The 24,905-nt window shown below is 43.6% G+C and overlaps 1 protein-coding gene across 1 annotated transcript in view; it reads left to right on the top strand.

Annotated features, from left to right (window-relative positions):
• LOC135499096 (uncharacterized) overlaps positions 1-19,235 on the top strand; it is an 83,514-nt gene extending 64,279 nt beyond the window's left edge. Inside the window, exons 23-31 of the mRNA XM_064789753.1 lie at positions 1,923-2,043; positions 2,257-2,397; positions 2,807-2,930; positions 7,139-7,295; positions 9,424-9,610; positions 10,409-10,576; positions 12,285-12,339; positions 13,778-14,002; positions 16,347-19,235. Coding sequence (XP_064645823.1) covers positions 1,923-2,043; positions 2,257-2,397; positions 2,807-2,930; positions 7,139-7,295; positions 9,424-9,610; positions 10,409-10,576; positions 12,285-12,339; positions 13,778-14,002; positions 16,347-16,454 — 1,286 coding nt within the window. The 3' untranslated portion in view covers positions 16,455-19,235. The remainder of the gene's footprint in view (positions 1-1,922; positions 2,044-2,256; positions 2,398-2,806; positions 2,931-7,138; positions 7,296-9,423; positions 9,611-10,408; positions 10,577-12,284; positions 12,340-13,777; positions 14,003-16,346) is intronic.
• The last annotated feature ends 5,670 nt before the right edge of the window (positions 19,236-24,905 follow it).

Here is a 24,905-nt window from a genome sequence, read left to right as displayed (position 1 = left end):
CTTTTTTTTGCCAAGAATTTTACACCTTGGTGAAGTTGAGGGGCCCATGAATCGATATCATAGCATCGATATCACATGGAAAAATCGCAATTTTGAAAGCAGCGTTCTGATTGGCTCACCACAACTCGAGGCGCACAAGATACAGAATTATGGCATGCGGGGAGATAATGGACCGATTAACTCTGATGGTTCAGAATGTAATATCCTGTATTCTAAAATACCTTGGTACCGTAAAGTCAACTTTTAAATGGAAAGTGCATAAGCCTCGTTCTGAGAGTGGAGTGTTTTGGACACGCAACCAAGATGCTCTACCAAAGTTCCCTCCGGGCTCCGACGTCAATGGAATTTCAGCTCACTTCAGAAGTTTGAGGCTCTCAAAACACTGCTTCAAACACAAATCAGTCAAGGAAGCATCAACCACCCTAAGTTTTTAGCTCACCTCTTAGCAGAGGTGAGCTTATCCCATACCGTGGCGTCCGTCGTCCGTCGTCGTCGTCGTCGTCGTCGTCGTCGTCGTCCGTCGTCGTCCGTCGTCCGTTAGCAGGGCACGTTTCGTAATTGTTAGAGCTATTGAGTTGAAACTTAGTACACATGTACCCTTATGTAATGACACCTTGGAGACCAAGTTTCGGTTCGATTCGTTTCATGGTTTGGCCACCAGGGGGCCAAACGTTAAAAGTGAAAATATGCAATATCTCCCTTAATAGTAGTCGGGAAATTTTGAAAAAAATATGGTAGGTACTTCTAGCAAAGGTGCATCATATATCCTCCGGGTTTTTGATTTGACCTCCTTTTCAAGGTCACAGAGGTCAAATGGTGTAAATTGGCCGTTAGGATGTAACGATGGCACGTTTCTAAACTGCAATGACTATTGATACCAAATTTGGTACACATTTACCCCTTAGTCAGGTGATCTCAGGGACCGAAGTTTGGTCCAATATGATTCACCACTTGTCCACCAGGGGGCAAAATCCAAAAACCTTAAAAATGTGATTATTCCTTAACTTCTTGCCCGATTGCCACCAATTTGATATCATGGGTACATCTAACCACCATACAGTATATGTCACACAGGTTTTTAATTTGACCTTCTTGTCAAGGTCACAGAGGTCAAATGGCGTAAATTCGCCGTCAGGCCGTAACTATGGCACGTTTCTTAACTGTAATGACTATTGATCACAAATTAAGTACACATGTACCCCTTGGTCAGGTGATCTTAGGTACCGAAGTTTGGTGCGATCTGATTTGCCGTTTGGCCTCCAGGGAGGGGGCCAAATCCTAATCTCTTCAAAATGCCATTATTCCTAGTAATGACTTGCCCGATTGGCACCAATTTTATATCATAGGTACATCTAATTCTAACAACCATTCAATGTGTCACCAGAGGTCGAATGTATTGTAAATTGGCCATTTTGGGGAAATTGTAATTGCTTGGACCTACATCAAACCTAACACTACATGACACAATACCATGCTCTTTATCCATCTTTCCTCCACATGAGGTGAGCACAATGGCCCTGGCCATTTCATTTAATGAGCACTACACATATTTGCCGAGAAAAACGCTCCAAATAGCCCATTTGCGCGGATTTTAGCATCACTTGAGCGAGCCGATGCGGACTTCCTATGCGCGCTGTACAAAATGTACATGTCTCATTTTCTGCCGTAACATAATGTAAACAACGGCGCTCCGGGCCGGCGATGGATGGAATTTGCCAAATTCGCACATATTCAAGTTATTTTCGTGGCCTATCTTTTTAAGTTTGAGGTATTTTAGAATAGAAATTGATCGGCCCTGGTTTGGACTGTATTTTAGCTCCACCCTCGAGTGTCTTGGTAACTCAACCAAGGTCCTCCGCCTCTGGTTCAATTCCTTAAACCAAGGCCTATTAGGATAAAAACAACTTTTTCTTGTTTGACAGGTTCGACGCCGCGACGGACACCAAGTGCTAGTAGCACGAAGGAACGAACAAATGAAAAAGAACATACTCCGACGAATAACGACGATCTCGAAGTTATTTTACATCCTACTCATATTTTACGGTAAGTCTGTGCATATGTTGTTGGAGGTAACCGAGGTAACCCGGTGTGCGTTGCAGGGGACTGAACTGGCAACCGAGTATACTCGGTCGGCGCCATCAAAGAGTTAAAAAAATCCGACTAGTAGTTTGCCCTCCAGAGCCACAAACAATGCGGACATGTAACATTTACGAATGGACTATAGTGAGGTTTAATTTGTGTTATTCTGTCTTCCAGCTTGCAAACGAGTACGTCCAATCCCCAAGGAGAGATGGTCTACCTTTCTAACTTCTTCTGCCACGGTGAGAACCTGTTTGTACAGGTTGAGACGACCGCGCCGCCGCCGAAAAGAAAAGCAAGAAAAAGACGGAGCTTCAGGTGAGAACAGTGGAACCTCCCTTAGCGGACACCTCTCTATTAAGGACAACCTCACTATTAAGGACAACTTCTCTATTGAGGACACTAGTTTTTGTCCCAAATTGGTTGTTTCCATTCAATTTGACCTCTCTAATCAGGACACCTCTCTATTATTAAGGACAGCAATTGTCAGTCCTGAGGGTGTCCTTAATAGAGAATTTCAAAATGACCGACTGGTCGGTCACCGGGATTCAAGAGGTTAAAATTCTTAATTTGTAAAAAAAATAATTTTTATTGTAAATTCACAAGAATGTACACAAAAATGTTTCAATAACGATTTCCTTTGGTTGACAATGTTTTCCTTTTCTAAAGTGCAATGTGCAAAGGTGCGAAGAAAAAATAAATTGTTCAAATTTCGTTTCAATTCCAGGAAGCGTTTTAGCACCAACCATCTCCCCCTGCCGCAGCTAGGCAACCAGCATCTTGCGTCCGCATCCAGTCGGGAAGGTGGTGACGAATACTCCTCCGAGACAGAGATGGATACATATGGAACAGTGAGTATAGAGGGCGCCAGGGAACTTTTCAAAATTTGGCGTCATTGTCGTCATCCATCATCAGGATAGCGAAGAAGTCAAAGCAACTGTTATCGATGATCTTTCTTCTTCAGTGTTTCCTTGAAAGTGGGGTGAAGTTGGCCCTGGGGTGAAGTTGGCCCTGGGGTGAAGTTGGCCTGGGGTGAAGTTGGCCTGGGGCGAAGTTGGCCTGGGGCGAAGTTGGCCTGGGGCGAAGTTGGCCTGGGGCGAAATTGGCCTGGTGCGAAATAGGCCTGGGGTGAAGTTGGCCTGGGGTGAAATTGGCCTGGGGTGAAATTGGCCTGGGGTGAAGTTGGCCTGGGGCGAAGTTGGCCCGGGGTGAAATTGGCCCGGGTGAAATTGGCCTGGGGTGAAATTGGCCCAAGTCTCAAAATCTTATTTGCCTGAAATATGATCAGTTTAGTCCAATATCTTGAACCCTTTGCCTACTGAGGCACCACCCACCTGGTACACGAGAGCACTTTTTCCATAATTGTATTTACCTGTGAGAAACGCCTTGAGTACTCGCCATTGTGTAATTCTAATGGCCGCCGAATGTTTGTACTGGCATCACAAATCATTAGAGTAGTTACAGAAGTCGTCAGCAGATGGCAGTACTTTGCATTCACTTAAAACACAATTTTTGAGGCGTACCCAGTACGCGTGACGTGTCCTGGGATAGCAAATCACTGCGTACGGGGTACGCATTACGTAGGCAAAGGGTTAAGAAGACATAAAAAATATTCGCCTAAGGTAAACATTGCATCATTATGAGAGTTTCCTAATTTCTTCCTGCGAGCAGGCGTTCCAAGGAGATCCTCCGAAAAAATGCAACGACCCCATGGTCGTAGTTGATTTAGACGGGACGAACGATTCGGTATAAATTTGACAATTCTAACACAGCATGATCTCTGTGTGACACTTTCAGGGTTTGAGTGAACTCTCACAGTTGTCAATCTTTTTTTTCACACTTTCATCTGTCTTAAGCCAGGCGCACTGCAGATGCAGTTTCTGTTGTGCAACAAAAATTGCAGGTAAAAAGTCAGATGTCTGTCTTATGCAAGGTGCACTACGGCTGCAGTTTCTGTTGTGCAACAAAAATTGCAGGTAAAAAGTCAGATATCCGTCTTATGCGAGGTGCACTGCGGCTGTAGTTTCTGTTGTGCAACAAAAATTGCAGGTAAAAAGTCAGATGTCTGTCTTATGCAAGGTGCACTGCGGCTGCGGTTTCTGTTGTGCAACAAAAATTGCAGGTAACAAGTCTCATATTTGGAACAAGAATTACGGCCGATGACATGTCAGTTTACGTCCCGCAACAAAAACTGAAGCCGTGTGCACATATCGCAATGTTTAGCGGCAACAAAAGTTGCATAGCGCAACAAAAGTTGCAGCCTGTGTGCCTAGCATTTTGATTGGAGATGAGTTCATTGGCACATTGTGTGGTTTCTATAGATGGAGATCTTTGTTTACAAAATGACGTCATTTTGACGTCATTACCGTTGGCTGCGCGTGCATACTCGTATCTCAACAGAGGGGATGACGTGACGTAACGATATCAACGTCCTCGATCATTGTTGGTTTCACTTGGATATGAGGAGTTTTTCTCGCCTATCTCGGGACTTGCATGATATTTCAGAATAAAACTTGGATACGATTCTGTCACAAAAAACAGCCGTACATCATCGGTTAAGCATCATTAGGTTATCAAGAGAAATCTCAACGATGATTTGTCGTAACTTTTCTTTATGAAAACCATGTTGAAGAGATACGAGAGTCCACGCGCATGATGTTCACATATCAGCCGTCATGTCAGCAGATATCCATCTATCGGTTTGAATATCGCGTGGTCACTGTTTGGTACTTCTGATCACCCAGCATGGACAAGTGGATTATCTTCTCACTGTGGAATCGGCTGCTACCTCGTCCAGCATCCTTTGCCTGTTCGAGCCATGGCCGACCACCTCTCCAAAGGAATGCAGCCACAAAGTGGAAACCTCCCGTCCCTAGACCCTCTCTTGGCCTGCTCATATCAAACTAAGGAGCTGTGGCTAAATTAAAGTGAAGCCAATAGAAACGAAAAACATTCGTTTGGGGGGGTCAGGGGGCAGTCACCTGCACCATATGGGTCCTGGTACACGACGTGCCGTGCACGTCACTGCACCATATGGGTCCTGGTACATGACGTGCCGTGCACGTCACCTGCACCATATGGGTCCTGGTACATGATGTGCCGTGCACGTCACCCGCAGCAAAAGGGTAAACATTCCGTGGCTATTTGCTTGGAGAGATGGTCGGCCGTTCCTCAGAGAGGTATGAGTGGAGATCCTCAGAGATGTTGCAGCTGATTCTGCAGGGTGATATCGTGTGTCTTTCTCACTAGGAGTGTGAATCATTCGAGCCCCTCGTACGGGGCACTTGGTCCCGGAAAGGAGTGAGTAACGAACTTCAGATGTTCGCTTCATTCGTAAAATAGGTGGCGCTTGTGTCATACATCGCACAGCAGCATTAATCTTGACGCTCCAGACATTGTTTTTTTTAATGAGATAAGACCACCAATGAATATTCTTAGGTTGGATGTTCCAGACCAATCAGCGAGTATGTTTTTAACTGTCAAGTGTATATTTGGAGAGGTATTGAAAAAATATTTGCTGTGGCAAGTCTACAGATATAAAGAAATTATTGGATGAAAAAATTAATTTTGAATTTTGCTAATTTGGTAATAGGGGGCCTGTTTTGAGATTTTTCTGCCAGTTGGCTGAAAACAGTGGAAATATCAATGTCTGTCCAATTTGTCGATTATCAAAAAATTTCCGGGGTCAACTACCAGTTTACTTTTCACCATTTACTTGCCCGACTGTCCGGAATATCATATCAAAATTTCAGATTCACAACCCCACGCAGTACTTGATGCGTCGCGGTCAAACATTGACAATTGAACTGCTAAAAGGCTTAAAAAATCAATGGTGGTCTTGCCTCTAATCTACACACATAGCACTTGACTTGTACACTGATCTTGTTGTATACACTACAGTGCATTCTTTTAAAATCTCGATGTGACACTCCATTCTCCGAAGCAGACATAGGAGTCGAGCATAATCTCTCCGCCAGCATTAGCCTCCATTTTGTATTCTTCAATGTGCATTTTTTCAGAAATTTCAGAAATCTCAAAAATAAACTGGTGCAAAGCTATTGCAGTAACAGTTCTATGGGTGATATGAATAAAGACTAGCAAATGCTTTTACTCCGGTTTTGTACAGAAAGGCCTAGTGTAAATGTACATGGAGATTTAGATAAAAGCATTTGCTAGTCTTTATTCATATCACCCAATGGTCAGTGGCAGAGTGGTGCAAGCATCGAGCTTATAACCAGGCAGTCGTAGGTTCAATACTTGAGCGGATCAACACTGTTTCATCTTTGTGTCATTGGGCAAGCCACTTAACCTCACTTGTTACTCTCCACCCAGGAGTAAATGGGTACCAGGCTTGCCTGAGAAGTTAACCTGTGTAATTAAAATTGCTACTTTCCGTGGAGAACTGATCCTTGGCAGGATTTTACTGAGGGGGTTGTTGGCTGACTTGACAGTCGTTGTGAATTATCACACACAACTCATGGTGGGTAGAGGTATTGGTTTACCTTTGCAACACAATAGAAACAAGGCCCTCCCATTACAGTGTTGGAGGGGTACAATCGGATAAGACCTTAGGCCCTTCAAAATGAAATAATCTTTTGTCTGATTTCTTTTGTGTCATCATTTCCACTCCAGGTAAGCATGTACAGTAGGACCTCTCTATTAGGGACACCAACGGGACTGACAACTGCTGTCTTTAATAGAGAGGTGTCCTGATTAGAGAGGTCAAATTGAATGGACACATTCTATAAGGACCAAAACTAGTGTCCTTGATAGAGAGGTGTCCTGATTAGAGAGGTCAAATTGAATGGACACGTTCTATTTGGGACCAAAACTAGTGTCCTTAATAGAGAGGTGTCCTGATTAGAGAGGTCAAATTGAATGGACACATCCTATTTGGGACCAAAACTAGTGTCCTTAATAAAGAAGTTGTCCTTAATAGAGAGGTTGTCCTTAATAGAGAGGTGTCCGCTGAGAGTGGTTCAACCGATACCTTTAGCCACCGTGCAGTTTCTGAATTCATTTCAAGAAAGTACAGATTTTTGTACATTTCATTATACAGATTCCGGGCTGGATTAAGCAGGAGCTCGCCAACTCTGAACTCGACATAAATGATGGGAACGAGGCTGACGACACGGACAGCGACAGTCGCGAACGCCCCTCACCCATAATCGATGCATCGATGTCTAGTATTCAAATCAATAGGGACTTAAGACAAGGTTAGTGCATGATGTTCCAAATTCACAATTGGCCCCTTGAGGATGGTATTTATTTTCCTTGTTATTACCCTGGACGGGATTATTTTGGAGCAAAATATCATTTTCGCTGAGCAGATGCTCGGTGCTGAGCAGGCGGTAGTATTTTACATGTGCTGCCATCTGTGATCGGCTTAATAAACCAAACTAACGATCCACGCAAGTTCGTCTGATCGTCAAACGGGCAAAGTGGAATAAGGCCGGCTAATGTTTTGGCCAATATTTTAGCTGCACCCCAGCGGTTCTCCCCGGGATCGAACCCGGGTCCTATTGCGTGGTAGCCAGCAGTGTTAACCACTAGACCATGAGGCTCCTCGACTCGGAGCCTTGTTGTGAAGAGCCAGGAACTCTAGTTCCTTGGAAGCCACGCCGGTTCATCCAAAAATGTAATCCTGGGTTCTCCCCGGGATCGAACCCGGGTCCTATTGCGTGGTATCCAGCTGTGTTAACCACTTGGCTATGAGGCTCCTCGACTCAGAGCCTCAAACTTGTTGTCAAGAGCCAGGAATTTTAGTTCCTTGAAAGCCATAACGGTTCATCCAGAAATACAATCCTGGGCTCTCCCCGGGATCGAACCCGGGCCCTATTGCGTGGTAGCCAGCAGTGTTAACCACCAGGCTATGAGGCTCCTCGACTCAGAGCCTCTTAACTTGTTGTGAAGAGCCAGGATTTCTAGTTCCTTGAAAGCCATGCCGGTTCATCCAGAAATACAATCCTGGGCTCTCCCCGGGATCGAACCTGGGCCTATTGCGTGGTATCCAGCTGTGTTAACCGCCAGGCTATGAGGCTCCTCGACTCAGAGCCTCAAACTTGTTGTCAAGAGCCAGGAATTTTAGTTCCTTGAAAGCCATGCCGGTTCATCCAGAAATACAATCCTGGGTTCTCCCTGGGATCGAACCCGGGCCTATTGCGGGGTAGCCAGCAGTGTTAACCACCAGGCTATGAGGCTCTCGACTTAGAGCCTCAAACTTGTTGTGAAGGGCCAGGAATTTTGGTTCCTTGAAAGCCACGGCGGTTCATCCAGAAATACAATCCTGGGTTCTCCCCGGGATCGAATCCGGGCCTATTGCGGGGTAGCCAGCGGTGTTAACCACTAGGCTATGAGGCTCCTCGATTCAGAGCCTCAAACTTGTTGTGAAGAGCCAGGAATTTTGGTTCCTTGAAAGCCACGACAGTTCATCCAGAAATACAATCCTGGGTTCTCCCTGGGATCGAACCCGGGCCTATTGCGGGATAGCCAGCAGTGTTAACCACCAGGCTAGGAGGCTCTCAACTTAGAGCCTCAAACTTGTTGTGAAGGCCCAGGAATTTTGGTTCCTTGAAAGCCACGCCGGTTCATCCAGAAATACAATCCTGGATTCTCCCTTGGATCGAACCCGGGCCTATTGCGGGGTAGCCAGCAGTGTTAACCACCAGGCCATGAGGCTCCTCGACTCAGAGCCTCAAACTTGTTGTGAAGGGCCAGGAATTTTGGTTCCTTGAAAGCCACGCCGGTTCATCCAGAAATACAATCCTGGGTTCTCCCTTGGATCGAACCCGGGCCTATTGTGGGGTAGCCAGCAGTGTTAACCACCAGGCCATGAGGCTCCTCGACTCGGAGCCTCAAACTTGTTGTGAAGGGCCAGGAATTTTGGTTCCTTAAAAGCCACGCCGGTTCATCCAGAAATACAATCCTGGGTTCTCCCGGGATCGAATCCGGGCCTATTGCGGGGTAGCCAGCGGTGTTAACTTCTAGGCTATGAGGCTCCTCGATTCAGAGCCTCAAACTTGTTGTGAAGGGCCAGGAATTTTGGTTCCTTAAAAGCCACGCCGGTTCATCCAGAAATACAATCCTGGGTTCTCCCCGGGATCGAACCCGGGTCCTATTGTGGGGTAGTCAGCAGTGTTAACCACTGGCTATGAAGCTGCTTGCCTGATCATCCACAAAAGAAATCACAACGATTATTACAACAAAGTTATGCAGAGCGAAATTAATTTTGTCTTTGATCAAAGGCCGTAATTACGTCAAAAGATCATAACTCTGATCTATTGTGGAGTTACAGTACATTGAGTGAGGGTCATTTCGTCAAATTTCTTCCAATCTCGTCTCCAGGTGACAAAATCAAACGGAGGCTCGCGTCCTCGTCAACGGGCCGAATGATAGAATCTCATTCTAGGGCACAGCAAAGCCACCAGGGGTCGGCCCGATCGAAAGTCACTAATGACCAAGAGAGTGGCGTTGAGTTCACGCCCGTTGATCCGCTGTCGAGTAGCAGCGCGGATGAAACCTCCGACCCAGGGTAAGAAAGTTGGAATGGAAGGCATCTCAATTCGATTTACATGTAATAGCATTCTGCGACTTTACTACAGTAGAACCTCTCTATTAAGGACACCCTCGGGACTGACAAGTGCTGTCCTTAGAGAGGTGTACTGATTAGAGAGGTCAAATTGAATGGAAATAACCAGTTTGGGACCAAAACTAGTGTCCTTAATACAGAGGTTGTCCTTATTAGAGAGGTGTCCGCTAAGAGAGGTTCTACTGTATTTATAGATCACAAGGTCATTTGATTAATATATCGATGACGTCGTAGTCACGTGACTGTCGGACACTAATTTCTACGCATTTGAGCTTATTTTAAAGTCAATGATGTTTGACCCTGCATTGTTTTTAGCATGAATGATACCATAGAGTCAGAGAGAGAAATATTCAGAACCACAGTAGAACCTCTCCTACCGGACACCTCTCTATTAAGGACAACCTCTCTATTAAGGACACTAGGTTTGGTCCCAAATTGGTTGTTTTCATTCAATTTGACCTCTCTGATCAGGACAGCTCTCTAATAAGGACAGCACTAGTCAGTCCTAATCTCCTTAATAGAGAGGTGTCCTGATTAGAGAGGTCAAATCGAAACGGCCAATTTTGGGACCAAACCTAGTGTCCTTAATAGAGAGGTTGTCCTAAATAGAGAGGTTGTCCTTAATAGAGAGGTGTCCGCTAAGGGAGGTCCACTGTACTTCCTTGTCTGATATTTTATTTCTGGATCGGCAAGAATTGGGCCAGGTACATAATGTTATCAATTGTATTTCTCTCGTTCCAGGCCACTGACGGAAAGACGGCGAGACACACACCACGGACTGACGAACAAAGCTAAACTCAGCGTCGCTGCACCGAGAAAAATATCGGCACCAGTGCCGTATAAAACTAAAAATAGCCCAACAATGAGTCATAAGCCTTTGAATCGGTTACGGACAAAGGGCAGAAGGGGGTAAGTTGTCTTCTGTGTTCTATATACAGATTGTCGATTTCAGTCCTTTACAAGTCGATTTCAGTCCTTTGCAAGTCGCTTTCAGTTCTTTGAAAGTCGATTTCTGTTCTTTGCAAGTTGATTTCAGTCCTTTGCAAGTCGATTTCAGTTCTTTGCAAGTCGATTTCAGTCCTTTGCAAGTCGATTTCAGGACTTTGCAAGTCGTTTTTAGTTCTTTGCAAGTCGATTTCAGTCCTTTGCTAGTCGATTTCAGTCCTTTGCAGGTCGATTTTAGTCATTTGCAAGTCGATTTCTGTCCTTTGCAAGTCGATTTTAGTCCTTTGCAAGTCGATTTCAGTCCTTTGCAAGTCGATTTTAGTCCTTTTCAAGTCGATTTCAGTCCTTTTCAAGTCGATTACAGTCCTTTGCAAGTCAATTTCTGTCCTTTGCAAGTCGATTTCAGTCCTTTGCAAGTCGATTTCAGTCCTTTTCAAGTCGATTACAGTCCTTTGCAAGTCGATTTCAGTTCTTTGCAAGTCGATTTCAGTCCTTTGCCTCATTCAAATTTCAATATGCAGATTGAGGACAGACTCACAATTGACGGACGGTCTCAAATAAAAGACCCTTAATATAACGCTTAGTGGAACCTCCCCTAGCGGACACCTTCCTATTAAGGACAACCTCTCTATTAAGGACACTTGTTTTGGTCCCAAATTGATTGTTTCCATTCAGTTTGACATCTCTAATCAGGACACCTCTCTAATCAGGACACATCTCTAATCAGGACACCTCTCTATTAAGGACAGCACTAGTCAGTCCCTCGGGTGTCCAAGGTGAATTGGGACCCGGTGAAGCATCTTTTAATAAGCGTCAGCTTGCCTCATCGGAATGAGGCTCTGATTGCATGTTAGTAGACCTGGCCTTAAAGCGAACTGGAACCGCCGAGCGATTTATTCTACTTTTCGACTTTCACCGCCCGAGAAAGTCGAGTTCAGATTTGTAGCTCCGCCCCCAGTGCCCGAGCATGCGCAGTTCAATTTGTTATTATTGAGAATCATGTGAGAATCACGTGAGTCATGCGATCTTTCATTCATGAATTTTCGTAGTAAATTCCATAGTAGTGACGTCACTGAATGATTGTCAGCTAGGCGCCATGTTTCATTCATGCCTCGCTCTGATCACCCGATACGCGGGGAATGAAAACGAGGTCATACGAACTGGCTTGGCGGTTCCAGTTCGCTTTAATCTGAGAGTTCAAATTTGTGACCAGCCACGCAAAAAGGCCGGTAAGGACCAAATACATGAAATTGAGTTATTAGTGGATTGTATACCTTTAATATAACATGTAATTTCATAATAACTTGGAATATTTTGAAAATCTTCATTAATTAGCATGTTATGACATAATATACAAGATATCTCCGCTCGCCATTGTTCAAAAACTCGGTCAAATTTCACATTTTTTTCATGAAATGAAAGATAAATTTTGTGGACAATTCATAATGCTAAACCACTCGAGTCAATAGGGGATTCCCCTTGATGTCAACACTCGAATTGGCTGGTGTTAAAAACCCACCGAAACAGGAAATAAACACGCTACACGTGGGTTTTACGCGCAAGATTTAAATGGCCTATTTCTCCATAACAACGTCACCGCGCGGAGGTACCTTTTTGCGTTGCTGGTCACATTTTCAGATCAATTCGTGTGAATATCAACATTTTCTTATAGGGATGGTTCAGGATCGACGTCACCAGCTCAGCGAAGTCGAGAAGAATCTATGGAGGTAGGGACCACGGGGACGGGACGGTCACGAGGGCTGAAAAAGCCAGCTCTGTTACAATACAGTGGAACCTCCCTTAGCGGACAACGCTCTATTAAGGACAACCTCTGCATATAAGACACTAGGTTTGGTCTCAAATTGGCTGTTGCCATCCCAAATTGGCTGTTTCCATCCCAAATTGGCTGTTGCCATTCAATTTGACCTCTCTAATCAGGACACCTCTCTATTAAGGACAGCGCTTGTCAGTCCTGAGAGTGTCCTTAATAGAGAGGTTCCACTGTACTGTTGAATTTTCAGTTGGGTTGGTGTTAGTTCGTCATGTGCCTGTGGATCAGTGGCGACATCTGTGAGGTAGTGCTCGTCAAATCTGACACGGTTTTTTTACCAGAAAAAAAGTTACGGGTGAAATGACTACGTTATGGCCAATAACGCTCGCGAGACCCGTAACATTGTTCGGATGTCATTTCCTAGCCCTGGTACCAAGATACAGCAAGATATGCTTGGGAGTATCACATATTCCAGGCTCCAGACTCACACTCACACACGGCTACCTCTGTATAGAGCTAGGTACCGTTTACTTGTGGGTGGAGAGAAGCTGGTGTAAAAGTCAAGTGCCTTGTTCAAGGATATAAAGACGAAACAGCGGAGATCCTTGTGAGAATCGAACCCACTTCCTCCTGATTATGAGCCAGCGACATGCGACTTATTTTGCCGTCACAGCAAAACCAGGCCCATGTCGCACAGAAGATGAGCCTAAATGACACCAGGAGATAATGAAAGAAATTGATTGCTCGGATTTCACAAAAGGCAGACAACAGAGAAATAAACAAACAGTCCGTCTGAACCTGCCAAGCTCGAAGCGACATGCGACTCATCTTGCCATGGCAAGTCACATTTGTGACCCGTCACAGCAAAATCAGGTGCATGTCGCACAGAAGATGAGCCTAAATGACACCAGGAGATAGTGGAAGAAATTGATGTGCTCAGATTTCACATGAGGCAGACAATAGTGAAATGAACACAGAGTCCATCTCAAATTGCCAAGCTCAGAGCAACATGCTACTCATTTTGCCGTCACAGCAAAACCAGTCGCATGTCGCACAGAAGATGAGCCTAGATGACACCAGGAGATAATGGAAGAAATTGATGTGCTCAGATTTCACATGAGGCAAACAATAGTGAAATGAATACAGAGTCCATCTCAACCTGTCAAGCTCAAAGCGACATGCGACTCATTTTGCCGTCACAGCAAAACCAGGCGCATGTCGCGCAGAAGATGAGCCTAAATGACACCAGGAGACAATGAAAGAAATTGATGTGCTCAGATTTCACATGAGGCAGACAATAGTGAAATGAACAAGCGATCCGTCTGAACCTGCCAAGCTCAAAGCGACATTTTGATATTCAAAGATTTTTCAGATTTTTTGATTTTGACTTTCAGAGTGAGCTCAATAAACTCATGGCGGAAAAGGCCAAGATAGAACAACGTCTGGAAAAAATGGAAATACAACATCGGAAACAGTCGGAAAACATCAAGAAGGAATCGGAAAATATGGCCAAGGAGCGAGAACGACAACTCATGATGGAAATTCACGCGCTGCGGGGCGAGTTGTCTAAACAGAACGACAAGTTGAAGGATAATTACGATTGTATGCGGAGTTTGCAAGTAAGGCCAACTTTTTTTATTTCATTGTTTATTTACTGTTGATTTTTTGTCAATTATTTAAACGGTTGTGCGTATTTGTAATTTGACATGTTTGATGAAAATGACACCTAAATCATCTTATTTTACGTTTTTGGTGAAGAAACTGAAAAGTCTTAGTATAAAAAAAATTTAAAGGAAATTTTTTTCTTTTTTCTTCTTCTCTGTCAGAATTTCTGTGTTGGAATTTTGGACATTCTCTAAATCGTCTTATTTGACGTTTTTGCAAAGAAACTGAAACAAGGTCTTGGTATAAAAAAAAATTAAAGGAAATTTTTTTCTTCGTCTTCTTCTGTGTCAGAATTTCTGTGTTGGAATTTTGGACAATCTCTAAATCGTCTTATTTGATGTTTTTGCAAAGAAACTGAAACAAGGTCTTGGTATAAAAAAATTAAAGGAAATTTTCTTCTTCTTCTTCTTCTGTGTCAGAATTTCTGTGTTGGAATTTTGGACATTCTCTAAATCATCTTATTTGACGTTTTTGCAAAGAAACTGAAACAAAGTCTTGGTAAAAAAGAATTTTTAAGGAAATTTTTTTCTTCTTCTGTGTTGGAATTTTGGCCATTCTGTAAATTGTCTTATTTGACGTTTTCGCAAAGAAAATGAAACAAAGTCTTGGTATAAAAAAAAAATTTTAAGTAAATTTTTTTCTTCTTCTTCTGTGTCGGAATTTTAGACATTCTCCCTTGTCAGTTTTCAGTAATGAAATTTCCTGTGCTGTCCTTGGGCCAGTTATCCTCTCTGTTCTTGATTAGGGAACAAGTCACACTGTAATCTGACCTAAAAGCTTATAACAATTATGGCAAATCTGCGCTGAAGAAACTAAACCGCTATGGGTGTGATGTCAAAATGCCAAGCATGCCCCGTTCTCCTGTTTGGAAAAACATTTTGCCAGCCCACATCCGGTAGATTTGGGAACCAAATTCAACAAGATCACCTCGATGGAACTGGCTGAAACTTTTATGGGGAAAAGAATTCGGGCAGCTTTATCAATGCGCAAGATGAAGTAAAGTTTAGACAATCACAAGCGAATATATCATGTACTTTAACTCTTTGGTGCCGTTGACGGAAAAGATTAGTTTAACGTCGTTCCTAGAGATTGCAGCGTGAAACTCGTGTTTTCCGCATCAATCAAAATGTTTGAATTTGATTTTTCCAGGAAGAATGTTTTCCGCATCAATCAAAATGTTCGAATTTGATTTTTCCAGGAAGAATGTTTTCCGCATCAATCAAAATGTTCGAATTTGATTTTTCCAGGAAGAATGTTTTCCGCATCAATCAAAATGTTCGAATTTGATTTTTCCAGGAAGACTGTTTTCCGCTGTTTAGGGGAATCAGTGGAGTAATGGTTAGAGCGCCGGACTCATAACCGAAAGGTCGTGGGTTCGACTCCGGTTAGAACCACAATACTGGTTTCAGTGTCCCTGGGCAAGACACTTAACCCTGCAGTTGCTTCTCTCCACCCAGGTGTATAAATGGGTACCGGTTGGAATGATCAGCTAGTGCGCTGAATTGACGGCAGCCTTTCTGAGTTCTACTGAAAGGTTTCAGGAGAGACCGGGGTAATAATGTAAAGCGCTTTGAGCGGGCAAACGGCCTGGATACTGCGCTATATAAGACGCATCATAAAATTCTGCATCAATCAAAATGTTCGAATTTGATTTTTCCAAGAAGAATGTTTTCCGCATCAATCAAAATGTTTGAATTTGATTTTTCCAGGAAGAATGTTTTCCGCATCAATCAAAATGTTCAAATTTGATTTTTCCAGGAAGAATGTTTTCCGCATCAATCAAAATGTTCGAATTTGATTTTTCCAGGAAGAATGTTTTCCGCATCAATCAAAATGTTCGAATTTGATTTTTCCAGGAAGACTGTTTTCCGCATCAATCAAAATGTTCGAATTTGATTTTTCCAAGAAGAATGTTTTCCGCATCAATCAAAATGTTCGAATTTGATTTTTCCAGGAAGACTGTTTTCCGCATCAATCAAAATGTTCGAATTTGATTTTTCCAGGAAGAATGTTTTCCGCATCAATCAAAATGTTCGAATTTGATTTTTCCAGGAAGAATGTTTTCCGCATCAATCAAAATGTTCGAATTTGATTTTTCCAGGAAGAATGTTTTCCGCATCAATCAAAATGTTCGAATTTGATTTTTCCAGGAAGAATGTTTTCCCGCATCAATCAAAATGTTCGAATTTGATTTTTCCAGGAAGAATGTTTTCCGCATCAATCAAAATGTTCGAATTTGATTTTTCCAGGAAGAATGTTTTTCGCATCAATCAAAATGTTCGAATTTGAATTTTCCAGGAAGAATTGCTCAAGGTTTCGTCGGAACAGCGGCGCATGACTGCGCGGGAACAGCGAGCCAAACAACAACCGAATCAACGGGACAGTAAAGTTTGTACGCTACAGTGACAAAAGATGGCACCACAAGTCGATAAAAAAGCTGTCGATGCCACCTTTTGATAGTGTTCAGTAAGAAACGAAGTCGTGTGACGATTAGGAATAGTTTGCTAAACAGCCACCAGGTGGCCACTCGTGCGAGACTTAAAGGACGACTGTCACGAGAGAATCTCAGGCCGGCGCTAGTGTGAATCGGAATTGGTTTGCCCTGGTGTCGTATTTTTGCAAATGTACATATCATCCATTTCATGAAAAAATGACATGGCATGTAAAGGAGCTAAAAATAGCTTGGTGACGTTGTCAGTATTCCACTTCAAGTGGCTAGTTCTTGGTCTTGCTGTGTTCGATTCGGGCAAAAAACGTCTTTGTCTGTTTCGGGCGAAGAAACTATTTTTTGGATACTTCAGATCAAATATAATATCTAGCTAAAAGTGTTGTACTTTCTCTGCCAAGTCACCTAAATTCAGTGTGGTTTTATAAAAAAATAAAATCGATTACGGATTAGATGACAATGCTCAAAACAACAGCTGCCTCGAAGGGATATTTTACCTCTTCACCCTCAGCTTCCAAAATGGACTCTTCTGTTGCCTTATCTGGAAGAATCTATTAGGAAATTAGGGTAGAAAGGTCAACTTTACACCCTATGTTTTCAGAATGGACTCTTCTAATGCACAAATTAGAAGATCATGTCTATTCAGGAAAATTTGGATGAATAATTTACTTTTACCCCCCCCCCAGTTTCTGGAATGGACTGTTCCTATGTCTCAGCTGGAAGAATCTATACAGAGAAATGGGGGGGGTGAGGTTATGTTTTTCTGAAATGGACTTTTCTAATGCCTCTTTTGGAAGATTCCATATTGAAATGGGGGTGAGAAGGCTAACTATGGAGGTGAAATGGTTAAGCTTGCACCCCCAGTTTTGGTAATGGACTCTCCTTATGCATGAATTGGAGGAATCTATACAGGGTAATGGATATAAGAATGTTATCTTTATACCCTCAGATGCCAGAATGGACTCTTCTTGTGCATTAACTGGATGAGTCTATATTTGGATATGGGGGTAAAAAGGTAACGAGTGCACAAAACTTATGGACACAAAAATCACCACCTTTTATAAGCAGGTAGGAATATTCACATTGTATTCAGTCAAGTTGATCTTACATGTACAGTGGGACCTCCTTTAGCGGACACCTCTCTATTAAGGACAACCTCTCTATTAAGGACAACCTCTATTATGGACAACCTCTCTATTAAGGACAACCTCTCTATTAAGGACAACCTCTCTATTAAGGACAACCTCTCTATTAAGGACAACCTCTCTATTAAGGACAACCTCTCTATTAAGGACAACCTCTCTATTAAGGACAACCTCTCTATTAAGGACAACCTCTCTATTAAGGACACTGCATTTGGTCCCAAAATCGGTCATTTCCATTCAATTTGACCTCTCTTATCAGGACACCTCTCTATTAAGGACAGCACTTGTCAGTCCCGAGGGTGTCCGTAATAGAGAGGTTACACTACAGGAATTCTACTTGAGACATTTGTCGGAAATTCATGGTAGCGAATATCCAGTTCACAGTACAGTAGAACCTCTCTTAGCGGACACCTCTCCAATAAGGATAACCTCTGTATTAAGGACACTTGTTTTGGTGCCAAATTGGTTATTTCCATTCAATTTGACCTCTCTTATCAGGACACCTCTCTATTAAGGACAGCACTTGTCAGTCCCGAGGGTGTCCTTAATAGAGAGGTTCTACTGTAATTGTATGATTGTGTGAATATCAACTCTTTTAGTCTGATATGTTACACAACATTATGGCTAATCTGTGCTAGATGAACTTAGTTGACTTAATGGAAAGAAAGGTAGCAGCACCCTACGGTGACTTCTGAAACTAAAGGGACTATGACTGAACAGGATCTTTAACACTGGTAGTACCAATATGTGACTCGTCACAGCGAAAACAGGCGCTTGTCGCACAGAAGATGAGCCTAAATGACACCAGGAGATAATGAAAGAAATTGATGTGCTCATATTTCACATGAGGCAGACAATAGTGAAATGAACAAGCGATCTGTCTCAATCTGTCAAGCTCGGAGCGACATGCGACTCATCTTGCCATGGCAAGTCACATTTGTGACCCGTCGCAGCAAAACCAGTCGCATGTCGCACAGAAGATAAGCCTAAATGACACCAGGAGATAATGGAAGAAATTGATGTGCTCAGATTTCACATGAGGCAGACAATAGAGAAATGAACAAACAGTCCGTCTCAATCTGTCAAGCTCAGAGCAACAAGTGCCTGGTTTTGCTGTGACAGGTCACATATTATCCATCTGAATCAAGAAACCTTATGCTGACAACAGTCAAATGGTCCGAGAATTATTTCCTCACGGAATAAGTGGAAAAGTGTAGGAACTCGGGAAGTTATAATTTTTAGCTCTTTAGCACTGATTTGCCGTAATGAAGAGCAGATTTGCCATAATGTAGAGCAGATTTGCCATAATGTAGAGCAGATTTGCCATAATGTAGAGCAGATTTGCCATAATGTGAGCAGATTTGCCATAATGTGAGCAGATTTGCCATAATGTGAGCAGATTTGCCATAATGTGAGTAGATTTGCCATAATGGAGAACAGATTTGCCATAATGTGAGCAGATTTGCCATAATGTAGAGCAGATTTGCCATAATGTAGAGCAGATTTGCCATAATGTGAGCAGATTTGCCATAATGTGAGCAGATTTGCCATAATGTGAGCAGATTTGCCATAATGTGAGTAGATTTGCCATAATGGAGAACAGATTTGCCATAATGTGAGCAGATTTGCCATAATGTGAGCAGATTTGCCATAATGTAGAGCAGATTTGCCATAATGTGAGCAGATTTGCCATAATGTGAGCAGATTTGCCATAATGTAGAGCAGATTTGCCATAATGTAGAGCAGATTTGCCATAATGTGAGCAGATTTGCCATAATGTGAGCAGATTTGCCATAATGTGAGCAGATTTGCCATAATGTGAGCAGATTTGCCATAATGTGAGCAGATTTGCCATAATGTGAGCAGATTTGCCATAATGTAGAACAGATTTGCCGTAATGTTGTGCAGATTTACCGTAATGGAGAGCAGATTTGCTGTAATGGAGAGCTCATTTACCGTATGGAGAGCAGATTTACCGTAATGGAGAGCAGATTTACCGTAATGAGGAAAGAGTTCTCCTGAGGAATTTGTTGTTGTACTGTGGTTAAAGAATTGATACTGAACTAGAGGAGCGGAATGTCTCACCAAACACCACCAAGGTGGAATTTAAATGTCACTAAAAGTTAGGCAGTAGCCGTGGTTTGGGGGAAGTGAGAGTGCCAAGGCAGTAGTCGTGGTTTGAGGGAAATGAGAGTGCCAAGGCAGTAGTCGTGGTTTGAGGGAAATGAGAGTGCCAAGGCAGTAGTCGTGGTTTGAGGGAAATGAGAGTGCCAAGGCAGTAGTCGTGGTTTGAGGGAAATGAGAGTGCCAAGGCAGTAGGCGTGGTTTGAGGGAAATGAGAGTGCCAAGGCAGTAGTCGTGGTTTGAGGGAAATGAGAGTGCCAAGGCAGTAGTCGTGGTTTGAGGGAAATGAGAGTGCCAAGGCAGTAGTCGTGGTTTGAGGGAAATGAGAGTGCCAAGGCAGTAGCCGTGGTTTGGGGGAAATGACAGTGCCAAGGCAGTAGTCGTGGTTTGAGGGAAATGAGAGTGCCAAGGCAGTAGTCGTGGTTTGGGGGAAATGAGAGTGCCAAGGCAGTAGTCGTGGTTTGAGGGAAATGAGAGTGCCAAGGCAGTAGTCGTGGTTTGAGGGAAATGAGAGCGCCAAGGCAGTAGTCATGGTTTGAGGGAAATGAGAGTGCCAAGGCAGTAGTCGTGGTTTGAGGGAAATGAGAGTGCCGCCTAAGCGGTGTTTAGTTGAGACAAACAATACCGACATTTAGGATTGAATTTCTATTCAAATTAGTTTTTCTGACATTTCCGTCCAATTCAGGGTGTTCTGCACAGCGCCAAGATTTTCTTGTTGTTGGTAATATCAAACTGGATTTTTGATGGCACGTCAGTGAAAACTTCATTTGTCTGAAAAAATTCGGTAACACCAATAGTCGTACTTCCACCTATCAAATCCCTGTGTCTTTTGCGCTTACACCTATGAATTGCCGTGTCTAAATAGACCCGTGTGTCAAATCCCCGTGTCTATTAGCCCCATCGAGCTCGATGGGGCTAATCGGGAACTAATTTAGACCCGTGTTCAACACAGGTTTTTTGATAGGTGGAATCTGAATAGACACGGCAATTGCAAGTTCTAAGATCCGGCGACAGATGGCGCAGTGTAGTTGCCTCGGTATTGCGCATGCGAAATTCCCCCTCCAACGGGAAAGAAACACAGGAGAGCTCCCTACCTACAGCGCACCTGTCGCCGGGGCTATTAACCATTATCTAACACAACTGATAGGTGTAAGTGCGCCCCGGGTTTTTTGACACACGGCGAAGACACGGGTCTTGAAAAAACACGGGGTTTTATGATAGGTGGAACTACGACTTATATCCCTGATTCTACTTTGTATCCAAACACTGTATATTTCTGATGGCTTCAAGAACTTGTTGGCTGTGTTGTTTTTCTAATTCACCCTGTATACATTTATAGCCTATTTACAAAAAAATCATTTTTTTGAAACATTTTTAGATTTATTTACGATGTAAGGTTTTCCGTCCAAATATTTGAGAATTTGTCCACTTAGATTTTAGTTACAAAATCTGCTGTTAGGTGTTGTACGAGTTAACTGTGATAATGTTTCCATTATTGAAAACGTTTCTTTATTTCAACATACAGGGTGGTTCACAAAAAGTGTACAATTGTAATGCGTCCTAATTTCTACAAATATTGTTATCCTGCAAGGATTTTCATACCACGGGTGAGATAGTGTTATACAAGCGTATTCAAAAACTTCTCTTTTCCACTCATTTATTTTAGTAACAAAGTAAGATATTCGATTTTCAGAGTGTCTGCACTTTTTCACAATTTTCGCCGTTATTCTATTCAATGACGGTGCACATAAGCAAAAAAAGATGTTATATTGCATCACACATACAGTAGAACCTCTCTTAGCGGACACCTCTCTAATAAGGACAACCTCTGTATTAAGGACACTAGTTTTGGTCCCAAATTGGTTATTTCCATTCAATTTGACCTCTCTAATCAGGACACCTCTCTATTTGTCAGTCCAGAGGGGGTCCTTAATAGAGAGGTTCTACTGTATTTGTAAGAATTATTGCAATTAATTATAAGTGCACGCTTTTTTGTGGTCCACCCTGTATAAAAGTTTGGTTTCTGATCGACTTCCCAGCTTGCAGAGAATCATGTGTATTCAAGCCAGGCTTCCCAGCTTGCTGAGATTCATGTGTATTCAAGCCAGGCTTCCCAGCTTGCAGAGATTCATGTGTATTCAAGCCAGGCTTCCCAGCTTGCAGAGATTCATGTGTATTTAAGCCAGGCTTCCCAGCTTGCAGAGAATCATGTGTATTCAAGCCAGGCTTCCCAGCTTGCCGAGAATCATGTGTATTTAAGCCAGGCTTCCCAGCTTGCAGAGAATCATGTGTATTCAAGCCAGGCTGCCCAGCTTGCCGAGATTCATGTGTATTCAAGCCAGGCTTCCCAGCTTGCTGAGATTCATGCGTATTCAAGCCAGGCTTCCCAGCTTGCCAAGATTCATGTGTATTCAAGCCAGGCTTCCCAGCTGGCCAAGATATTCAAGCCGGGCTTCCCAGCTGGCCAAGAATCATGTGTATTCAAGCCAGGCTTCCCAGCTTGCAGAGATTCATGTGTATTCAAGCCAGGTTTGTCAGCATGCCGAGAATCATGTGTATACAGGCCAGGTCGCCCAACTAACTGAGCTGACCTACCCTGGGAGAATGTGTGTATCACAATCAAATCAGCCAAACCATCAATAAGTGTGAGCTGGAATGCCTGATCTCAGCAAGTTGGGAAACTGGTCTGAAATGCTGCTCTCCGCGACAAAATGATCTCTTGCCTGCATGTAAAACTGGTATTCGCTGGTTTTGATTTTGGCAAATGCAAATGAGCAATTATCATTGCATGCAATTTAAATCGCACTTTAGTTTATCGCAGACCAAACTATGAAGAACAATCACTGGCCGAGTGAACTAGACGGGGATGTATTATGGTGTCGACTTGTTTATTGCATACTTTTATAAAAAGTCATGTCGAAAAGTAAACAATTAGTTGTCCTCTCATTTCAGTTTTGTCATCATGGGCCGGTTTTTCAAAACAAGTTTTTTCACTAACGCTGGCGTTAACTTAAGTTGGTGTTATCTCCTTAAGTTAAGCCCTTAGACATAACACCACGCTGGCGTTAACTTAAGTTGGTGCTATCTCCTTAAGTTAAGCCCTTAGACTTAACACCATGCTGGCGTTAACTTAACTAAGTGTTATCTCCTTAAGTTAAGCCCTTAGACTTAACACCACGCTGGCGTTAACTTAACTAAGTGTTATCTCCTTAAGTTAGGCCCTTAGACTTATAACCATACTGGTGTTAACTTAACTAAGTGTTATCTCCTTAAGTTAGGCCCTTAGACTTATAACCACACTGGTGTTAACTTACCCTAGTGTTATCTCCTTAAGTTAAGCCCCTAGACTTAACACCACCTTAAGTTTACACCAGCGTTAGTGACAAAATATGTTTTGAACAACCGGTGGTTATTAGAGTCATTGAGCAGAAAACCCTCGACAATCATGCATTAGAGAGGCTAAGGATTTGATCTGAGACGGAGTGATGATTTTCTCTTTGGTTGATGTTGCCGTGTCAAGTCCATTGTTCTGAACTATTGTATAAAGGCAAAGGTGCCCAAGCATGGATCGATGACGGGGATTAATCATCAATGTTCCATTTATGGGCCAAGTGGGAAGCTGAAAGGCTGAACACTCCATTGTCCAAGCCCGAGTCACTACAAGACAGAACATCGCCAGGGCTGGACAAAGCTACATTGTCCAAGCCCCAGTCACTACAAGACGGAACATCACCAGGGCTGGACAAAGCTACATTGTCCAAGCCCCAGTCACTACAAGACAGGACACATCGCCAGGGCTGGACAAAGCTACATTGTCCAAGCCCCAGTCACTACAAGACGGGGCACATCGCCAGGGCTGGACAAAGCTACATTGTCCAAGCCCCAGTCACTACAAGACAGGACACATCACCAGGGCTGGACAAAGCTACATTGTCCAAGCCCCAGTCACTACAAGACAGGGCACATCGCCAGGGCTGGACAAAGCTACATTGCCCAAGCCCCAGTCACTACAAGACGGAACATAACCAGGGCTGGACAAAGCTACATTGTCCAAGCCCCAGTCACTACAAGACAGGACACATGGCCAGGGCTGGACAAAGCTACATTGTCCAAGCCCCAGTCACTACAAGACAGGACACATCGCCAGTGCTGGACAAAGCTACATTGTCCAAGCCCCAGTCACTACAAGACAGGACACATCGCCAGGGCTGGACAAAACTACATTGTCCAAGCCCCAGTCACTACAAGACAGGACACATCGCCAGGGCTGGACAAAGCTACATTGTCCAAGCCCCAGTCACTACAAGACGGGACACATCGCCAGGGCTGGACAAAGCTACATTGTCCAAGCCTCAGTCACTACAAGACAGAACACATCGCCACAGCTGGACAAAGCTACATTGTCCAAGCCCCAGTCACTACAAGACAGGACACATCGACACGGCTGGACAAATCTACAAGGCTGGAAACCTATTAATTCTAGCCCGAATCACCACAAGACAGGACGCATAGACAAGGCTGGACAAAGTTACAAGGCTGAATACTCCATTGTGGAAGTCCAATTTCACAACCAGACATCATAGCAGGACACATCAACATACCTCGAACAGGCCAGGAGGATGGAGCTCCTATTGGGCGTGCCATTGCCAGTGTCATACGTATGCCAGGGTGGAACAACACGGCTTGTGACTCCATTGTCCAAGTCTCATTTGCCTCAAGGCGCCAAGATGGGTCACATCTATCAACAGCTCTGAAACAGCCCCATTTGCAACAACACTCCGATGTCCAAACCACATTCACCACAAGACAGTACGCATCAGCATTCCTAAAGCAGGCCAGGAGGACAGCGCTTTCATTAAACCCTCCATTGTCAGTGTCATACCTCGGCCAGGGTGGAAAGCGATAGGGCTAGACACTCCATTGTCCCAGCCCCATTCGCCACAAGACGCCAAGACAGGACAGATCACCATACCTCAAGCAGCCAGGAGGATGGAGCTTCCCTAGGGTGCTCCATTGTCAGTGTCATACCTCGGCCAGGGTGGAAAGCGATAGGGCTAGACACTCCATTGTCCCAGCCCCATTCGCCACAAGACGCCAAGACAGGACAGATCACCATACCTCAAGCAGCCAGGAGGATGGAGC

The sequence above is a fragment of the Lineus longissimus genome, chromosome 14, assembly GCF_910592395.1.
Source record: "Lineus longissimus chromosome 14, tnLinLong1.2, whole genome shotgun sequence".
Lineage (NCBI taxonomy): Eukaryota > Metazoa > Nemertea > Pilidiophora > Heteronemertea > Lineidae > Lineus > Lineus longissimus.
The sequence above is the reverse complement of the archived record's forward strand: the minus strand, read 5'-3'. Positions and strand labels throughout refer to the sequence as shown.